The sequence below is a fragment of the Anomaloglossus baeobatrachus genome, chromosome 1, assembly GCF_048569485.1.
Source record: "Anomaloglossus baeobatrachus isolate aAnoBae1 chromosome 1, aAnoBae1.hap1, whole genome shotgun sequence".
NCBI classification, from domain to species: domain Eukaryota; kingdom Metazoa; phylum Chordata; class Amphibia; order Anura; family Aromobatidae; genus Anomaloglossus; species Anomaloglossus baeobatrachus.
Window position 1 is genome coordinate 241,033,345 of NC_134353.1, and position 21,967 is coordinate 241,055,311.

Sequence of the window (21,967 nt, forward strand, 5' to 3'; positions counted from 1 at the left end):
AGTGTCATGCGAGGATCGCAGTAGTCCCCCTGTGGCCCCAGCCTTTGAATGCTCGCACTGGGGGTAAAATCAGCATTATCAGATGTTGTGTGTGCAAGAAAAAGAAAGACAATGGAAAAAAACCCTCCCTTCCAAGAAAGTGCTCGGTTTATGGTTGGCTGTATGTGGGCAGAGAGCAGAAGATCCCAATCAGTGACTTCCAATGAGGTTCAGGTCAAGTTTGGGTCCAGAACAGAACTTTAGCTGTCGACTCGTTTGGCTAAATGCACAGAACTCGAATTTCAACAGATCTGCTCATCTCTACTCATGATAGTTAGATACGATAGCGTAGAGTTAAAAGTTAATCAAATATATAAATTTGATTAAAAAAAACTTACAAGGGGGGGACTGAAAACGATACTAAAGTCACTCAAGGGATAGTATGTCTTACTCATATTCACTATCCTATTCCCTAAAACATCAACATTTACAACGGTTGGCTGCCACAGACACTGCTGCGTGTGGATAAAGAAGTGTGTATATGTCATTCAGAGTCTTTCTCGGTAGCAAGATTTAAAGACTTCACGCTCGCTTGTACATCAGCCAACTAAAACATGTCTTAATCCAAAATGCTTCCCTCTTGGCTGAGTTTCACTGACAGTGTAAAATAGAGCCATTTTTTTCTGACTTACATTGACAAAGGGTCAGGGCTGTCAAAGCTTAACAGTTTATAGAAACTCTGTACATTTACAGTCAATGTTGTACCTGCTCCATTGCTAAATGTCTATAGCATTCACAGTTCAGTGCTGTCGGCTTTAAGTCATTGTTTTCATCACTTAAAAATGATTTTGTACAAAGGCAGAAATGTACTTACGGGCACAGCTCCACTTCCAGATATTGAGTGGTCTTTCTGTTCAGAAAAAAAGATTCAACCACTGAAAGTAAAAGGAAAAGAAATGAAGATTTATTAGTTTGATGGAGCTTAAGTGACACATAGGAAGAAGCCATTTTTGTAAAAATCCTTTGTTTTCATAGCATGAAGAAAAAGTAATGCCTCTGAGAGATGCCCACAGTTCTTGGACGGACATAATCTCAGCCTGCTGTTCTTTAGATATTTTCCTTATGAGGATAAAAGGATATTATGCTCCATTGCCAAGCAATGATCCAGACAGTAAAAGTGACATCTTAGGCCATTGGAGTTATTGACTTTCTCATCAGTCTTTGCCACTGGCATCCATCAATAATATCTGGATGATAACTATGTCCCTAAGCAAGATGTAGCTAATATAAATTGATGCCTTTGAGATGACACAATAAAGCTTAGGCATGATTAAAAGTGTGGTCAACCACAAGACCATGAGAAGTTCACTATATGGTAGGCCAGAAATGTCGAAAGAAAATCATAACCGGGAACGTTATCTAATAAGATCTGATACAAAGGTAACCATGCATTATAGATCCTCAGGTATCTGCATTATTATCTACTAAGCTGATAGTAGACCAGAAAATCCTACACAACATGATTTCACAGAAATACCAATTTGAGTATAAAAATATTCTACATGAGCCTTGCAAATATAAATGTATTCAATCTATGAAAAAAAAATATCTTATTTCTGTCGGCTTTTAATCTGGTCTTTTCTGGTAAGAAGTTACCTATTATACATTTCAATACAAGACGGTATAACCAAGAAAATTAGATTACAAAAAGGAGAAAAGCAATTATATTAGTATTTGGATGGCATTATGTATGGTAATATATTTTAATATGTCATAGAATACAAGAAAGAATCTTGCGGAAGTATTAAAAGAATACGATCATATATTTTTTAATCTTTTTTATTCATTATATTTGTATAAAATATTATCCACTTCCTGGAGGCAGTGCTCAGTGTCACACTCCCTAACATAAGACGTATACTTTACAGCAGACTAGGTTTTTACTGATAGAAATTAGGGTAAAAACAAATGAGCAAATATCCCACAGTAAGTAGATAGTGGTCATTCATGTAAATTACATAGGATACTTAGCTGACACTATTTTGATTAAAAGATCGTAAAAGCCATCCCACCACGAAAAGGTGTACCCCAGTTAGGATGGAGCCTAACTCTTGAAGTGCTAAGTGTCAGCAGACGTCAAAATAGACGGGTGCAGAGCAGGAATCAGACCTGACTGTTCAAGCACCTGCCCATGGAATGGTATATAGACTAAATGGACAGCCCAAAAAAGGAGAGACATGCCCCTTTATATACAAACAGTTCTGCTTATTGCACATACATGTATATACCCTTTGTTGTCTGTAGTGCTCACGCACTTTCCCTGAAGAAGCCACTGCCTGTGGCGATACGCGTGGGCATTACCCCCGGGACTCTTCTTTGCTCCCCACAATTGTTCTCTATGCTCCTCTGTACACAGAGTTCTCTTTGGTCCATGCATTATACATGAGAAGATTACCTGACCATATTACCATGACTATTTGGTCACAGGTCTCCTCTGGGTCTCATGTTTTACCATGCAATTGATTTGGCCCCCTATTAGAAGCCTGGTATATTCTTTTGTAAGTATGTTTTGTCACACTGGTATTTACATTTCTGTTATATTCATTGATGGCATTTATACGACACAAATCCTTGTATGTGCACATGGCTGTACAGTTGGATTTTTGGATTTTGTGTACATGTTTATAGAAATATTCTCTGTGTACAGGCTTGCGCATATATATATATATATATATATATATATATATATATATATATACAGTTAGGTCCAGAAATATTTGGACAGTGACACAATTTTCGCGAGTTGGGCTTTGCATGCCACCACATTGGATTTGAAATGAAACCTCTACAACAGAATTCAAGTGCAGATTGTAACGTTTAATTTGAAGGTTTGAACAAAAATATCTGATAGAAATTGTAGGAATTGTACACATTTCTTTACAAACACTCCACATTTTAGGAGGTCAAAAGTAATTGGACAAATAAACCAAACCCCCAAAAAAAAATTTTATTTTCAATATTTTGTTGCGAATCCTTTGGAGGCAATCACTGCCTTAAGTCTGGAACCCATTGACATCACCAAACGCTGGGTTTCCTCCTTCTTAATGCTTTTCCAGGCCTTTACAGCCGCAGCCTTCAGGTCTTGCTTGTTTGTGGGTCTTTCCGTCTTAAGTCTGGATTTGAGCAAGTGAAATGCATGCTCAATTGGGTTAAGATCTGGTGATTGACTTGGCTATTGCAGAATGTTCCACTTTTTTGCACTCATGAACTCCTGGGTAGCTTTGGCTGTATGCTTGGGGTCATTGTCCATCTGTACTATGAAGCGCCGTCCGATCAACTTTGCGGCATTTGGCTGAATCTGGGCTGAAAGTATATCCCGGTACACTTCAGAATTCATCCGGCTACTCTTGTCTGCTGTTATGTCATCAATAAACACAAGTGACCCAGTGCCATTGAAAGCCATGCATGCCCATGCCATCACGTTGCCTCCACCATGTTTTACAGAGGATGTGGTGTGCCTTGGATCATGTGCCGTTCCCTTTCTTCTCCAAACTTTTTTCTTCCTATCATTCTGGTACAGGTTGATCTTGGTCTCATCTGTCCATAGAATACTTTTCCAGAACTGAGCTGGCTTCATGAGGGGTTTTTCAGCAAATTTAACTCTGGCCTGTCTATTTTTGGAATTGATGAATGGTTTGCATCTGGATGTGAACCCTTTGTATTTACTTTCATGGAGTCTTCTCTTTACTGTTGACTTAGAGACAGATACACCTACTTCACTGAGAGTGTTCTGGACTTCAGTTGATGTTGTGAACGGGTTCTTCTTCACCAAAGAAAGTATGCGGCGATCATCCACCACTGTTGTCATCCGTGGACGCCCAGGCCTTTTTGAGTTCCCAAGCTCACCAGTCAATTCCTTTTTTCTCAGAATGTACCCGACTGTTGATTTTGCTACTCCAAGCATGTCTGCTATCTCTCTGATGGATTTTTTCTTTTTTTCAGCCTCAGGATGTTCTGCTTCACCTCAATTGAGAGTTCCTTAGACCGCATGTTGTCTGGTCACAGCAACAGCTTCCAAATGCAAAACCACACACCTGTAATCAACCCCAGACCTTTTAACTACTTCATTGATTACAGGTTAACGAGGGAGACGCCTTCAGAATTAATTGCAGCCCTTAGAGTCCCTTGTCCAATTACTTTTGGTCCCTTGAAAAAGAGGAGGCTATGCATCACAGAGCTATGATTCCTAAACCCTTTCTCCGATTTGGATGTGAAAACTCTCATATTGCAGCTGGGAGTGTGCACTTTCAGCCCATATTATATATATAATTGTATTTCTGAACATGTTTTTGTAAACAGCTAAAATAAAACTTTTGTCACTGTCCAAATATTTCTGGACCTAACTGTATATATACACATACTGTATATATATATATATATATATATATATATATATTGTACATGTCCATGTTGTGTCATTACCTGACATATTTTTGATATTACATATCGGACTGTTTATAATAATGTGGGGGAGGGAGCATCCTGTCCCATCTTTGTTGTTGGGTGTGTTTTTGTTTTAGTGTTTTTCATTTTTGTATAATAAAGGTCATGTTTTTACCTTAATTATCTTGTGGATTGTGCCTCCCATTTATGTGCAGTACTTTTTCTTTACTCTACATGTTGTTTCCATTACTGTACGGGTGAGCACCCACCGTCTACAATTATTTATTTATTGCCGGTGCACCCTTTTTCCCATATTTCTATATGTACAAACTACAAAATATCTAAAATTATTTTTGGTGATGTCAGGTTTAAATGTACAGAAAAAACTAAAAAAAATAGCAAATATGTGACTAGTTTTCACATTTTTTGCTTCAATTTATTTTATGACCACAGAGGATCGCTAAAAACATTTTAAATTGTGTTCCCTTTCTTTAGAATTTATTTGGACATTGGACATTTACTCACTATACCCCCACTATATAACTAGAGATGGGCAAATAGTGAAATTGTCAGGTTGGGCTTACGCTATCCGAATATCCGAATACAGATATGTCCACCTGTAGTTGTGCTTGCAATATATCCCACCCAAGTTGTTAAGCTGGATAAGATAAAGAAATCCTGAAACGTTGGGTTTCTCAGCAACACTAGTTAAGAGAGCTCTTGATAAGTTATTTATCAGTTTCGGCTGCCATGAGTGGCCAGTAGATTATTAGGGTATGTGCGCACGTTGCGTTCTGTGTGGTGCGGAAAAGAACGCACCCTCTGGCAGACAGGACAAATGTAAACACTGCGTTAGTAAAAAAAAATGCTTCCAAAATGCATGCATTTTGGATGCGTTTTCCATGCGTTTTGGATGCATTTCTAACAGTGCATTCCCCCGGCAATTCAGCTCTGTTACATGCCCGCTGACAGCAGACACAGACAGAGTCGTGTGATGAGAATGAACACGGATGAACTTCACCCGACTTCATTGTCATCCCGCAGAAAGCGGTCGTGGTCTGTGGCCGCTGGCTGTCAGCTTCATGTAGCAGAGCTGAAAGCGTTGCGGAACCTCGTGTGGATTAAGTCGGACCTGGAGGGGTATTTGGGGATTAATAAAGTGGTGAAAGAGGGTGTTTTTTTATCTTTTATTCCAAATAAAGGATTTTTTCGGAGGTATGTGTTTATTTTCTGTAAGTTACAGGTTAATCATGAAAGGTATCTCGGGGAGACGCCTGCCATGATTAACCTAGGACTTAATGGCAGCTATGGGCTGCAATTAACTCCTTATTACCCCGATTGCCACCGCACCAGGGCAATTCGGGATGAGCCGGGTAGAGTCCCGAGACTGTCGCATCTAATGGATGCGGCAATTCCGGGCGGCTGCTAGCTTATATTGTTAGGCTGGGGGGCTCCCCATAACGTGGAGCTCCCCATCCTGAGACTACCAGCCTTCAGCCATGTGGCTTTACCCTGGCTGGTATCAAAATTGGGGGGGGCCACAAGTCATTTTTTTAATTATTTATTTATTAATTTTACAGCAAGATACAGACCCGCCCACCAGCAGCTGTGATTGGTTGCAGTGAGACAGCTGTCACTCAGCGTGGGGGCGTGTCTGACTGCAACCAATCATAGGCACCGGTGGGTGGGGAAAGCAGGGAATACGAGATGGAATAATGAGCGGCCTGCATTTTCAAAAGAGGAAAAGCCGCCAGAGCTTTGTGACAGCCGTGCAGCGCCATGCCAGTGATCGGTGAGTATGAGAGAGGGGGAGAGACCGATCGACGGACAGAGAGAGGGACAGACAGAGAGAGAGATCGACGGACAGAGAGAGACAGACAGAGCGACCAACTGACAGAGAAAGAGAGCGACCGACAGACAGAGGGAGATTGACCGACATCGACAGACAGAAAGAGATTGACCGACATCGACAGAGAGAGACTAAAAAGACCTGAGTTTTGTTTGTTCAAAAAGCATGCGGAACGCAACAAAAATGCAGTCCAAGTGCATTTTGGCTGCGTTTTTACCCACATCATTGATTTCAATGGGTGGAGAACGCAGCTACAACGCACAAAAGAAGTGACATGCTGCTTTTCTTTCCGCAGCGATTTTTGGTATCCAAAACGCTGCATTTAAAAACGCAGAGTGCACATTGAATTTTCGGACTTCTCATAGACTTTACTGGGGAAGCAGAACGCATGCAATTTGGCACCGAAACGCTGCAATTCAAAACACAGCGTTAACGTGGGAAAAAACGCAACATGCGCACATAGCCTTAGTGGACCCTATCATTTCCCTACATCCAGTATAAGACTTCTACATGGTCCTCAGCTGAGGTTATCATAGTTTTAGCCATGAAGGTCACATGGATCTAGCGTACGAAGTGTGACCTATGGACATGCAGTGCTTTTGTATAGGTGAAGTAACAGGTTTTGTTTATATGTAGTGGGAAGTATTTATTTTGTTCATTTTGATGAAAATGTGTCAGCTGAAAAGCCTCTATAAAGTTAAACTATTACAAAAAAGCCAAGTTTGGACTTTTATAACTGGATTGTTTCAGAAATTTGTCATTGTCAAACTCCTCCAACACTAGATGCAAACAATATTTTATGGTTAAAGATTACTTATATTTATATGCTCCATTAATCTCTGCTTCTTATTTCTAGTAAACATTGTGGGGGCTTTAGTAACAACAATTATAGATTTGGTCTATAAAACAATATTACTAGGGTCATAATGGAACAAATTAATATTATAAACCGAGTATCCAATGTATTTCGACATAAATACCCGGTAAAGATGGACTTGTGGCCTCTTTCAACCTATCAAACGGTAAACTGTTACAATTCAAGATGCAGCTTACCTTCGTAATCCCAAAGACCATTAAAGGGTTGACCAGGTTTTCCACTTGGTGCTGCTGGGTCATCAAAGAAAAGGGCATACACTTCCATGAGCAGGCCATCTTGATGTGGCTTAAAAGTTACTGTGACTGGCTCGTGTAATACTGGTTTGCTATCCCATGTTGTAGTTATTCTGTAGGTAAACTATATGAAAACCATTGAAATCAATGAATTGGTCTTAGGGAATAGATAGATAAAAAACAAACAAACATGCATTACACATACTGCACATGAATCAAAAAGTTCTCAAGGCACAATCTACCTATATTTACAGGTGTATTATATTAAGTCAAAGCCTGTCATTTCAGCATCCTCTCCTTATCTTATCACTGTTTTTGAGTATATTTAAATTACCTTGTAATTTATATAATTTTTTGTAATATGTATATCGAAAAAGTGATTTCTGGTTTAGTTTTTATTTACATTTTGTATTCATGTTACATTATATCAAATGACCTGTTGAATTAATTCTCCGGGTTATTACAGTTGCTTAGATAATCCAGAGCCATAAATTTTCGATAGCATGGGGTTAAAGGTCAGTAGTGGACCAAGAGCCTTAAATTCATGGCACTCTGTCATTATGATGTGAAAATGATATTTACCTGCAGATTACTACAATTGCTGCAGGTAAATTCCTACAGGTAAATTTTGTTTGCTGACTGATTAACTTTAATTATGTCAATTATTGTGGTAAGCAAATATACACGGCACTATTCGTTACTCTCAGAGTATTAGGTTATTCGGGATATTTGTTACTAGTTGAGTATTTTGGTATTCACCTCGTGAGTTTCGAGTCCTCTCCCCACATGTTTGGCACTTGATTTTCAGCCACTAAACATGCGGGAATTGCCTGACAATCACATTAATGCTGTAGCCATCTTTGCTACTAGCATTACTGTGATGGACATGCACAGTGAAAAAAGAAAAAAAAAAGAAGTACAGTCCCCTGCCTATTTGTGATAAGCAGTGCATGTAAAGGAGACAGCTGAGGACAAGGATTCTCAAGTTAGGAAGGTTCATGGTTATTGGGCCCTCCTCAGCCTAAAAGTAGCAGCCCGCAGCCACCTGACAATTGACGCATCCATTAGATAAGCCAATTGTAGCACTTTACCAAGCTTATCCCGATTGCCCTGGTGCAGGGGCAATTAGGGTAATATTTGGGATCTATTTCAGCTGTGATTTGTCAAAAATCACAGCTGCTATCAAGCCCTAGGTTAGTAATGGAGAGGTGTCTATGAGACCTTCTCAATACCAAGCCTGTAAGAAAAAGGTAAAAAAAACAAACACACAAAACTCCTTTATTTTAAATAATAAAAAAACACCCTCTTTCATCAATATATTAAACCCCAAAACACTCCTGCATGTCCAATGTAATCCCCATGACGTCCTACAACGATTATGACTCTGCTACATCCTAAGGTCACAGTACACGGTCACATTAAAAAACAGGACCGATCACTGCAGCTACTGCGAAACACTGAGGATAGTGGGTACTAAGTGTTACCACTGATGAACCCGCTGCCGGATTGTGAGACACAGTGGCATAGCAGTCAGATAACCAGAGTTCACACTGCCCTTAGTGAGCTCAGTTGAACCTGCTGCCAGATTAATGAACTGCTGTGCAGCAGGTTCAACAGAGTTCACTGAGAGCATAAGGGAAGCACCAGAGTATGAACTCTGTTGGCCTGATTGTTGGACTGCTGTGCGAGCGTGTCCCACAATCCAACAGTCTGGCAATCCGGCGGCAGGATTCTATTGAATTCACTGAGAGCAGTGGGGTAGCCCTCAAGTGTGAAATTTGGTGACTTGACTGGCAGATTTCCGCACTGTGAAATTGTGGGACACGGCAGCACAGCAGTTTGACAGTCCGGTAGCTGTGAGTCCCAGAAACCTTAAAGGAGTCTTTAAGGGAGCCTTTAAGATTCCTGGAGGCTATAAAGTTTGATAAGAGTTCACAGCCTCCAGATGTTCCAGCAGCTGGGAACTAAAGGAATGTTAAAAGCTCCCTTAAAGTTACCAGGTTGACAGCTGGCACGAGATCCGGTGGTCTCCTGGAAGCTGTGAGGCCTGGAAAACTTAAAGGAGACTTTAAGTTTCTTGGATTTCCTAGCTGTTGGGACACATGGAGCCTGTGAACCCTGGTAACTGTTCACAGCCTATAGCAGCTGGGAACTCCAGGAACCTTAAAGGCTCCCTTAAAAGCTCCTTTAAAGTTTCTGGGCCTCACAGCTAGCAGACTGTCAAACTGCTGTGCCGCTATGTCCCAAAATCCAACAATCAGGTCACCGGAGCTCTCAGTGAAGTCAGTTGAATCCGCTGCCGGACTGTTGAGTTGCTGGACATGGCTTCAAAGCTGTCTAACAATCTGGAAGCAGGTTCAACTGAGTTCACTGAGGGCAGCAAGGGAGCCTTTGAGTTTGAACTCTGGTGACGTAAATGCTGGATTCGACTACTTTGCCACCATATCTCAAAATATGGCAGTTCGGCAATCCAGCAGAGGGTTCACCGGTGGTCACACTTGGTACCATGGGAACCCTGCTGTGAACACTGCTTATCTGACTTATGTCACCACTTCTCACAGCCGGGTGCCACGCTGCCCTCAGTGTATGCCAGGAGCTGCAGTGATTGTTTGCATTTTCCATCACCGCAGCTGCTGGATGTAGCAGAGCCAGAATAGTCATGGGATGTCATGTGGATTACACCACACCTGCGGAGATTTTTTTTGGGGTTAATAAATTGATAAAAGAGGGTGTATTTTCATTATTATTATTTAAAATAAAGGATTTTTGTGTGTTTGTGTGGCTTCTTTTTCTTTTTACTTACGGAGTTGGTAATGGGGGTGGGAGGTCTCAAACACCTCTCCATTAGTAACCCAGGGCTTCATGGCAGCTGTGATTTTTGACAAATCACAGCTGACATCAACCCCATATATTACCCCTATTACCACTACACCAGGGTAATCGGGATGAGCTGGTTAAACCATCACAAATGGCACATCAAATGGTGTGGCCAATTGTGGCATGGCTGTGGACAACTATTTTTAGGCTGGGGTGCCCAATGACCTTGGACTGTCCCATTTATTTCAATATATATATATTTATTTTTTTTAAACGTTGTGGGGGAGTCTCTATTTTTGATAACCAGCCAAGATAAGGCACACAGCTGAGGGCTGCAGCCCACAAGTGTCTACTTTACCAGCGCTGGTCACCACAAATAGGCAGAGGACCGCATGTCAAAGTGGCATGATTTTCTGACAACATTGCTTCCAGAAGTGACCTGTGTTTTAGAAATGCATCTAGGCATCTTTTCCATACTGTTCCCATTCAATTTCAGCATTTTCCATCCATTTCAGCATTTGTACGACCCCGCCAGAAATCCTGGGATGGTCCACTGGAAAATTATTTGCGTATCCCATTGACTTGCGTTAGATTCGTTATTTGTGACGAATACACAAATAGTGCAAAATATTTGAGACAAATAATCCTGACCCGAAAATTTCACTATTCGCCCATCGCTAGTCAGTTGGTTTTCTTGTGGCTGTGCAGCTGCATAGAGGTCCAAGAGGTTAGGAGGACCATTTTTACCTTCAAAGCAGGTGGAAGTGAGTATTTTGATGAGCTATTGGACTGCAAAGGGTTAAGATATTATTTTTACGCAGGGTTCCTTTTCTATATGTGTCAACAAGTGCAATATTCCATGTCTGTTCTAACTAGTTATTTATGTAACGGTAAAACTATATCTATTTACGGTCTTTTGATATTGCGATAATTCAGTTTTCACTCCATTATTAAGAACATGTCCTTCTCCATGTCAGTCTTATATTTAGTCTGTAGAAATGATATTTATGCTGATAACCTTTCCTTTTATTTCAGGAAATCCATATTTACTGACTTATATAGCGCTATTAATTCCACAGACATCATCATCGCTGTCCCCACTGGGGCTCACAATCTAAATTCCCTACCAGTATGTATTTGGAGTGTGGGAGGAAAAAGGTGAACCAAGAGGAAATCCACGCAAACACGGGGAGAACATTAAACTCCTTGCAGATGTTGTCCTTGGAAGGATTTAAACTCAGGACCCCAGCGCTACAAGGCTACAATGATAACAACTGAGCCATCGTGCTGTCCATCCATTAAATCCGTTTTAGTCCTATTTTAAGAGAATTCTGCTTTTTGAAAGTTTTATTTTTTTTATTATATATAAATGGAAAAACAGGCCAGCGCATCGTTCTGCCTTGGCCTGGGCATTTAGATAGAGTAATAAATAACCTGAATCTTTGCTTCAGTTGAAGAAAAGTGCGTCTGACACTCCTGGTTTAGTCACCTTTAAGTTTGTGCTGTATTTTGCTGGTCAAACATCTTATAGTGCCATTCAGCATGCTGGGTTAATCAGATCACAGCATGCAGTTTGAAACAGTCAAAGAAAAAGAAAAACAACAACTTCAATTCCAAAAATGTTGAGACGCTGTGTAAAAATCACTAAAAATAAGAATACAATGATTTGAAAATCTCTGATAAGCAAATTTTAGTTTACAGAACATAGAACACAGATGTGAAGTTGAAAGTAAGACATTTTTCCATTTCATTTGAAAAAAAAATAACTAATTTGAATATTGATGATCACAACACATCTCCAAAAAGTTGGAACAGGGTTAGCAAAAAGACTGGAAAACTAAATGGTCCTAGTGAAATGGTAAATGGTGCTAATGAAAAACAGCTGGAAGGGCACCCCAATCAGTCAGCTGTAAAAATAGCATGTTAGAGAGGCAGAGTCTCTCAGAAAGATGGTCAGACGTTCATAGACATGTAAACAATTGTGTCTAAAATTGTGAAAAAATGTCAGGAACATTTCCTCAACATAAAATTTACAACTACTTTGAATATCCCACTATCTATAGTACATAATATCATCAACAGATTCAGAGATTCTGGACAAGTCTATGTGCACAAGGCCGAGAGTTAATATAAGATGCTCAGGATCTACAGGCGCTCAAGCAGCACTACATTAAAAACAGGCATGGTTTAATTGTCAAAAATCACTGCATGTGCTCAGGAATCTTTCCAGAAATCATTGTCTGTGAACATAGTTCACAGTGCAATCCATAAATGCAAGTTGAAGCTCAATGATTCAAAAAAGAAGCCATACATCAACACAATCAAGAAACACTGCTGTCTTCTCTAGGCCAAAGCTCATTTACCCTCTTTGTGACTGACATATAATCTACTGCAATGATAGTGCATTGCAGTGGATTATATGACCGATCAGAGTAGTAAATCGTAATGTCTCATAAAAGGGACTAAATACAAAAGCAAAAAAAGAGTTTAAAAAAAATCTAAAAATAAAGAACAAAAAAAAATATTACAATCAATATGTACATTTATGTAAAGAAATTAACAAATAAAATACAGATATTTGGTATCTCCGTGCCCGCAACAACCTAATCTATAAAATTGTCACAATAGTTAACGCCTTCAGTGCATATGATTAAAAAAAAGTAGCAAAAACTATGTTTTTTCATCATACAGCTGACAAAACAGTGGAATAGAATGCGATAAAAAAGGTCATATATGGACAAAAATAGTATTACTGAAAACAACATCTTGTCCTGCAAAAAACAATCCACCATACTACTCCATCATCAAAAAGTAAAAAAAATTACAGCTCTCTGAATACAGCAATTCAAGAACTATTTTTTTTCTATAAAAATATTTTTATGGTGTAAAAGCAGCAAAACATTAAAGAAAACTATATACGGTAAATGTGGTATCACTGTAATTGCACTGACCTGAAGAATGAAGCAGTCTTATTATTTTTATGATAACGTAAAAAAACCCCATCCTGAGTTGCTGTTTCGTCATGATTTTGTCTCACAAAAAGCGAATGCAATAAAAAAAATTATGTGACCCAAAATGGTACTAATAAGAACTCCAATTCATCCTGCAAAAAACGAGCCCTCACATGACTGTCGTCAGAAAAATATAAAAACTACAGCCTTCAAAATTCGGTGATGCAAAAAATCTTTATTTTGTAAAAAAGCGTTTTTTAGTGTAATAGTCGCAAAACCTAAAAAAACTATATAAACCTAGTATCGCTGTAATCGTACTGACTCAAGGAATAAAACTACCTTATCACTTATACCGAAAAGTGAAAGGCATATAAATATAAATAAATAAATAAAGCCAATTATTCAACTGCTGTTGGTTTGTTTATTCTGACTCCCAAGGATCCTAGTAAAGAGTGTAGAACTGCTGATATATATCCTGCGCTCTATGTTGAGCGCTTACCCCGGGGAGTATGTGTAAAGCTCGGAAAAATGGGATTCAGACAAAATTTCCAACAGAAAATTCACTGTAATTAGGCAGAGAAAGTTACTTTGAACTCCCGTTTGGCCTGTTGTGTAGCTATATCCATCTTTTTAAGCATCTTTTTAGGCATGCGCAAAAGTGCGTTCACAACACTAATCCAAAATGTTCTGTACCAAAATCGCCACCAAATAGCATTCAACTCAACCCATAAAAATACAAGTCCCCACTCAGGTCCATCATCTGTGGTGGAAATATTGTGGGCTTCCCTGTTACTGGTAGCACAAAGGTTCCGGAAAAGTGCTATGGCTCCCCCACTCAAATAAGAAATCCAGCAAAATTTGTGCTCCAAATTCCAAATGCCCCACTCCCTTCTGAGCCCCACAATGTGCTTAAACTACATTTAGAATCCACATGTTTGGCATTGTTGGAGTGAGGAGAGCCCACTTAATATATAACATGCATGTCTCCAGAAGCACAAGCTGGGCAAAACGTAAGGTAACTACAATGTACTGGGAACGAGAAAGGCTTATTTGCAATTTTTAAAACAAAAAACTAAAAAAAATCCAGGAACTCACATTGTCTGACTTTTAAATAATTAATTTGCATTTTATTGCATGAAATAAGTATTTCATACAATAGAAAAACAGAGCTTAATACTTGGTACAGAAACCTTTGTTTGTAATTACAGAGGTCAGACGTTTCCTGTAATTCTTCACCATGTTTGCACACAATGCAGAAGGGATTTTGGCCCACTTCTCCATACAGATCTTCTCCATATCTTTCAGGTTTCGGGGCTGTCACTGGGCAACATTGAGTTTCAGCTCCTTTCAAAGATTTTCTATTGGGTTCACGTCAGGAGACTGACTAGGCCACATCAGGACATTAAAATGCTTCTTACGGAGCCACTTCTTAGTTGGCCTGGCTGTGTGTTTCGAGTTATTGTCATGCTGGAAGACCCAGCCACAACCCATCTTTAGTGCTCTTACTGAGGGAAGGAGGTTGTTGGCCAAAATATCACAATATTATTCCTCCCTTCAATACAGTGCATTCGTCCTTTCACCTTTGCAGAAAAGCATCCCCAAAGTATGATGTTTCCACCTCCATGCTTCACGGTTGTGGTTGTGTTCTTGATGTTGTACTCACCCATCTTCTTCCTTCAAACATGGCAAGTGGAGATCAAACCAAAAGTTCTATTCTGGTCTCATCTGACCACATGCCTTCTCTGGATCATCTAGCTGGTAACTGGTGAACTTTAAGCGGGCATTGACATGTGCTAGTGTGAGTAGGGAGACCTTCTGTGCCCTGCAGGATTTTAATCCATTAAAGTGTAGTGTGTTACTAACTTTAAACTTTTACACTGTGATCCCAGCTCTCTTCAGGTCATTGACCAGGTCCTCCTGTGCAGTTCTAGGCTGATTTGTGACCTAACTCAGAATCAATCTAACCCACGAGGCGAGATCTTGCATGTAACCCCACCCAGACTGCGTAAGATTAACAACCACCTTATGTTTCTTCCACAGTTGTTGCCTTCTTACCAAGCTGCTTGCCTATTGACCTATAGCTCATCCCAGCTTATGCAGGTCTACAATTTTGTCTCTAGTATTCTTAGACAGCTCTTTGGTCTTGGTCATGGTGCAGAGGTTGGAGTGTGATTGATTGAGTGTGTGGAAAGGTGTCTTTTACACAGATAATGTGCTCAAGCAGGTGCAATTAATACACAAAATAAGTGCAGAGTAGGAGGGCTTTTTAAAAGAAAAATAACAGGTCTGTGAGAGCCATAATTCTTGCTGGTTGGTAGGTGATCAAATACTTATTTCATGCAATAAAATGCAGATTAATTATTTAAAAATCATACAATGTGGGTTTTCTGGATTTTGCGGGGGATTCTGTCTGTCATAGCTGAAGTGTATCTACAATAAAAATTACAACCCTCTCCATTCTTTGTAAGTGAAAAAACTTGGAAAATCGGCAGTGTATCAAATACTGAATTTCCTCAATGTATCCCCAGATCACTAGAATACGGGTTCCATTCTTCCTCACTACAGGACTGCATTGAGAACACCTTTGAATCGTTCAACAGTTCAATTAATTAGACTGACGGAGACAGCAGAGTATTGTTTTCTTCAGCCCTGTACATATTGAATGAAGCAGCAAAGAGTATGTTCATGTTTCTAATATTTATATATTGTCCTTGCTCATATAGAACCAACATATTCCGTGGTCTTATTTAGAAATGGAAACCAAAAAACAGAAAAGTGAACATAGAGAAACCAATTTTCATTTTCTGTTGCACATTACCAAAGGCTGACAGCCATATTAAGATCCAATACATCTTATCGTCTCAATACATCTTATCGTCTCTCTGTTCGTGGGCTACCCGTTTTTTTAACAGATAGATCATGGACCCATTATAATGTTGCTTGTCTGCTTAAAGCATCACTCCATCTAAGTCCCCTATCTGCGGTCTTAGGGTACATGCACACGATCAGGACTCGCTGCACCCTGGACGCAGAGGGTCCTGACCTGTGGGCTCGCAAGACTCCTCCAAAGGGCTGCTTCTCACTTGCGAGTTTCTCGCAGTAGTGCAATGCGAGAAAATCTCGCATTGGAATCGGACACATGTTAGTGAATGATTCAGCTCGCATTAGCGATTTTTTTCTCAGTCCAAATCGGACTGAGAAAAATATTGCAGCATGCTGCTTTTTTGCGAGTTTCTCACACCATTTTTCTCAATGATTTCCTATGGAAGCGTGTTTAAAGAAGGATCACACACGCGCACTAGCGTTCCAATTTGCGAGTGTGGCAGTAACTTCGCTCATTCATTATTCAACAGATGAATGTGACATCACATTTCCAAAGGTTAATTATCTGACACATGTGTAATCGAATTAATTTTGTTAAGATGTTGCAGGAAACATGCATCTCAATCGCATCACACGCGAGTCAAATCATTAAATTATTCAAAACAAGCATCGCACTTGCGTTGCACTCTGACCTAACGTGAACTAAAATCAGCTGAGTTTTTGCCAGCCTAGTCGGACCGATTTTACACGCATAGGTGTGTTTCCAGCCAAAGAAGAATGCAGGAGACCAAAGCTGCCCATACCCATGATCAGGGTTCAGTGCGCTGCGGTCTTTCGCTTGTGTTCTACCTATGGAGGATACTTGCGACTCGGCAGCAAACAATTGATATGCTGCAGCTTGGAAAGTTGCACCACAGGTCAGTGTTTGCTGCGGGAAAAACAAGCACAGTGGGCACAGGATTTCTAGAAATCCCATCCACTATACTTGTACTGTACAACGCAGCATTTTGGATGCAGCTGAAGCATGCGGTGTCCAAAACACTGTGAACACTGTTCGTGTGCACACAGCCTTATACTTACCCTCCAGTGTTTTTACCTTTTTTGGTGGCACTTCAGTCCCGATGTGCCATCTTATGTCTGTAACTTCTAACTGTCTGGAGATCAGAAGTTACGTTATTAGTAGTGTTGAGCGAGTAATTAACTATTCGTACTCACTATGCTTTTAGCGAGTACTGTCTGTTACCGAATAGTACAGCTTTCGAGTTACTCGCTACTTAGCGAGTATTTCCCATTGGCTTACATTGTGCCTGCTACTCGTAACGAATATGCGAGTAGCGGACAGTACTCGCTAAAAGCATAGTGAGTACGAATAGCTAACTACTCGCTCAACACTAGTTATTAGCTCTTAATACAAATCTATGAGAGCCATAATGAGGCTCCCATAGGCTTTTATTGAATTGTAACCTCCGGCATGCTCAATGAAATACTGGAGCTGCTGGCAGGTTACAAATCACTGGAGACTGGGTGGAAGTGGAGCTGTAAAAAGATGAAGACGCCAGAAGGTGAATACTGTATAAGACGGGGATCAGGGGATTTATTTAGATTTAAAGCACCACTCCAGTGTTGAAATAAAAAAAGAATGGAGGAGATGTCCTTTTTTGATCTGTGTTGATGATAAAAGTCACCTAAACAAGTCAATGGCTCCATGAAAAAACAAAGAATATCCCACGGATATCATTGGTACGCTGTCCGTATTTTACTGTTTATTAGGTAGGATTTTTTTTTTTCTCAGATATGAAAAACTTATATAAAGATTGTAAAAGATGACATGTGGATTACAAGTAACAAACGGACAGATTTTCACATTCAAGAGTGAAAAAAATAATGAACCCGGCCTTAGGCCCCCTTCACACGTCAGTGAAAAACAACGCCCGTTTTTCACGGACGTGTCAGAGCTGTGTTTTGCTCTCCGTGACCCGTGTTTATGGGCTACGTGTCTTCTCCGTGTGTTATCCGTGATAACACACGGAGAACGGGAACTTTCTGCTCACCTGTCCCTGGTGTCGCTGTCCGTGGTGCTGAACTTCGGTCTCCGGTCCTGCCAACTCACCATTGCTGCTACTTCCGGCCGCAGTGAAGTGAATATTCAATGAGCATAATGAGCGGCGGTCGGCAGCAAGTGACAGCAGCGGCAGAGACAGGAGGGCAGGAGAAGGTGAGTAATGTTTTGTTTTTTTTTCTCACAGACACATGTCTTCTCTCCGGTCCGTGTCACATGGAACACATCCGTGTGTTCCGTTTGCATTACGTGTGACACCCGTGATACCGGAGAGAAAACGGACATGTCGGCGTGAGAAACACACGGACACACGTAAGTACGGAACGGACACGCGTTCCGTGCACACTTACGTGTGTCCTACACCATAGGAATACCTAGGTTTACGTGTGTACGTGTCTCCGGTGCATGAGAAAACTGCCAAACACGTACCGGAGACACGTGCGTGTGAAGGGGGCCTTAGAAAAGGTGCAGCCAGAGAGTATAGAAATGCACAGCACGTACACACGCCATTTCCCACTCTGATAAATAGTCTTTGCAAATGTGTACTAATGTGCTCCATTATCCTTTATGATGGATGCAAGGAAACAAATCGATGGACATTCACCTGTTTTTCTGCATCTTCACTGCTCAGCCCGGTCTGGAGAACTCGTCCCCTTTGATAGAAAACCAAAAGACATAGTTACGTGTTACATAGTAAGAGGCTGTCACTTATTTGCTCCTCCACTACGAATTATATGCAATTGATGATGTGGAGTGTACACAGATACGCCATGCTTGAAAAACGAGCCGGCAAAACCTGGGTTCAGCCTCATATCTCTGCTAAAGATGGATGCTTCCTTAGAGCTGTCACATTACACAGATTTTATTGCAGCCAGTGGATTAGGGAGGCTTAGAATGGAAAAATCCGTTTAAAGGATCTCTTAAAGGTCCATAATTACTCAGCATGGTAAATGAGATATTGCTCGGCTTTAAATGTATTTCATGAAAGTTTAATAAACTATCAGAAAAATCTGGCTTGTCGGATATTAAATGTAAACTATTCACCGCCGCAGAATATAATGCTGCCACTGAATATGGGCCCCCAGGACGGCAGTCAGGGGCTCACGGATGTGGGCTTGGTTTATTCCAGAAGTGTTATCAGGTTGATACATGTAAAAGAATATGGCTGATGAGAAAAAAAAAATATTCAGGCTTCTATATTAAAAAAAAAGCCAATAGCCTGGTTGACTTGACAGTTCAGTGACATATACAAGTGATTTCTGTATTACTTCAGAAATTGCATTAATATGCAGCTGTTATAGGAAGTAATTTTTAAAAAGCACAAATAAGAAGCAGATTTATTTTTTTCCCTGAGCTGCTTCTCCCATCTAGTGGTGGAAAGAGGTACTACATCCGGATAATTGCCTACATACAACAGAACCTGCAAAGATCAAATGCACTAAAAAGCAAATTATGTACATTAATATGAGCAAAATAAACATGTTTTTGATGTGAAGGGTGAAAATGTTAATGCTCATAAGCCACTATATGAAAAAATCTACCTATATTGCCAATAACCCTACTAGCGAGGATTACTCGGAGCTTCAGAATAGGATGTAAACAGGCAGGTGTCTCCAGAGATCAGTGCCAGGAGACCCAACGGATGCAAGCTCTTATTATTACATGGTAAGCCTGGTGCTGTACAATCGCCAGCTCGGATTCTCATTTTACCAATAGGATTCTCAAACAAGACCTTTACATTTATTCACATGACCCAAAGCTGGCACTGGAGTATGTCGGGATAAAGTCAGCAGAAGTCCTGGCATAGTTTATTATGGTATCAAGTTCTTGCAGGCAGCTAAACCCTATATAAGGGCTACGACTGGGGGAGATTTACTGGAATATCATCCAAGTGGTGTGCGAGCCGATTCCAATTATTTTACCATCCTCCATATTTCTTGGCATACAATTATGTTGGACTATACAACAGCTGCAGGCTTATTCTGGACTGTGTTGAGCAATGCTCAATGATTGTGCTGAAAGCAGAAATCTGCAACAGGTTTCATGGGTTTTCAAGGAAAATATTTAGAAATTAGTTGTAAATAGGAAAATAACCTACCAATATAGTGTAATTAAAGCAGGTGAACTGCTAACTGCCTATATAGGGCTACCTCATAAGACTGGGGGAGATTTACTGGGATATCATTCGAGTGGTGTACGAGCCGATTCCAATTTTTGTACTATTCTCCATATTTGTCGGCACACAATTATGTTAGACTATAGAACAGCTGCAGGCTTATTCTGGAAGGACTGTGTTGAGCAATGCTCAATGGTTCTGCTGAAAGCAGAATTCTGCAATAGGTTTCACGAGTTTTCCAAAAATACAAATATTTAGAAATTACATAACCTACCAATATGTATAATTAAAGCAGGTGAACTGATAGGTCCTCGCGGCTCATTTTCTGGCTCTGTGCCCGATACCGGGTAGCATTTCTGCACTGTCAAATGGAGTCTGACTGCTGAGATCTATACCTAAGCCAGTCCCATTGTGAACGCAAAGGTATACTAAAAATAGTGATTGCAGCACACTCTTATAGATTGGAAAAGTGATATTTAATAGATTTACAACACACACTATGTACAATTTCAACAGGCAAATGTGCCGCCCCTGCAGCAGATCGAACCGCTCGGATCCGTGTGATAACTTGTGGCTCGAGGGTCTCCGGACCCGGGGGCTTGGGGCCACTTCTCAACGTAAAAGGGGAAGTTATTTACAGTGGAGGTATAGTTTGTGATGCCACCCGTGGTGTACGGTAATGAAGGGATACCGCCGCTGCCGATGGGAGCACCCGGGGTGATGGAGTGGGGCAGCAAGGTGTTGTTGCCCTCCACGGGTAGGGGAAGGCCCCGGGACTTGGTGGGATGCCGTAGGGTGCAGGGATCACTTGAGTACTCACTCAGTCAAAAAGCAGACGCTGACAACCGGGTAAACCAAATCTCGGGATATCGCTGCTGCTTGAGGGGAGTTTGTCCGGGTCCCGTCCCCTACAGTGTTGCCTGGTGATCCGTGACCTGCCTCCTGTCACTAGGTTTAACTTCAATGTGGTGGCCCAGTAGTCTGAAACTTGCCGGGCCCCACTGTGGCTAAGTGTGGGAGCCTGCTCTCAGGGCTAACGCTTGGGATTTTCTTGGACCGTTTGTTTGGAAGGCCCTATCCCCCTCGTTGCGCTAGTGCCCTATTCTGGAGTGAGTAGGAACAGATCATAAAGGCTCCGTTCTCCTCAGATTAATTCCCGGGTTGCCTGAAGCTTCTCCCCGACCTAGGGCCCATGTACCCCGCCATGCCTCCGGTCCCAGACCGGTGACAGTGCCAGGCTGCTGACCGTCCTCCTTGACAGGTCCAGGCACCTTGCCGCAATCCCCTGCAACCGGGGGTTTGACTCCTCTAGGTCCAGACCACCGTCTGCAACCTAGACAGCTTCTCTTGGGAGCCACCACTCCCAACCTCCTCTCACTCACTCCTCTCTTACTTTACTGACTACACTACTCACCTCCCCTCCCTGACCCCCCCAGGTGGGCGACTCTATTCTACTCAAGCCGTCCACTGGTGTGTCTGGTGGGTGTGGTGCAGTGTGTATCTAGGATTTGATTTGCTGTTGGAGGCAACACCGTAAGATAGGGACCCAGAACCATGAGGAACTTGGAATACTGCATGGAAGAGCAGTTTGTGCAGTACCCTGTGACGACCTGCTAGTCCAGGGGCATCACACAAACTGCGACTTAACTGTGACGTTTCGACCCAATTGGTCTTTATCATACAGTTGCTCTGTTGTATGTGTGTTAAATGTTTTATTATTTGAATCAATAGGATGCCACAAGAAGAAAACTAGTTAGCTGGTAAAGAAGGCGGACTGGTGCTTATAGTGGACCCGGGATACTACAATGCCAATTGTCCAT

At 41.1% G+C, this 21,967-nt stretch overlaps 1 protein-coding gene across 1 annotated transcript in view; it reads right to left on the bottom strand.

Annotated features, from left to right (window-relative positions):
• The window catches only part of LOC142291480 (UPF0462 protein C4orf33 homolog), a 77,808-nt gene extending 59,099 nt beyond the window's left edge, over nucleotides 1-18,709 (bottom strand). Inside the window, exons 1-3 of the mRNA XM_075336040.1 lie at nucleotides 18,636-18,709; nucleotides 7,325-7,505; nucleotides 854-914 (exon numbers count right to left, since the gene is read on the bottom strand). Of these exons, the coding sequence (XP_075192155.1) occupies nucleotides 854-914; nucleotides 7,325-7,412 (149 nt within the window). The 5' untranslated portion in view covers nucleotides 7,413-7,505; nucleotides 18,636-18,709. The remainder of the gene's footprint in view (nucleotides 1-853; nucleotides 915-7,324; nucleotides 7,506-18,635) is intronic.
• Nucleotides 18,710-21,967: the final 3,258 nt, after the last annotated feature.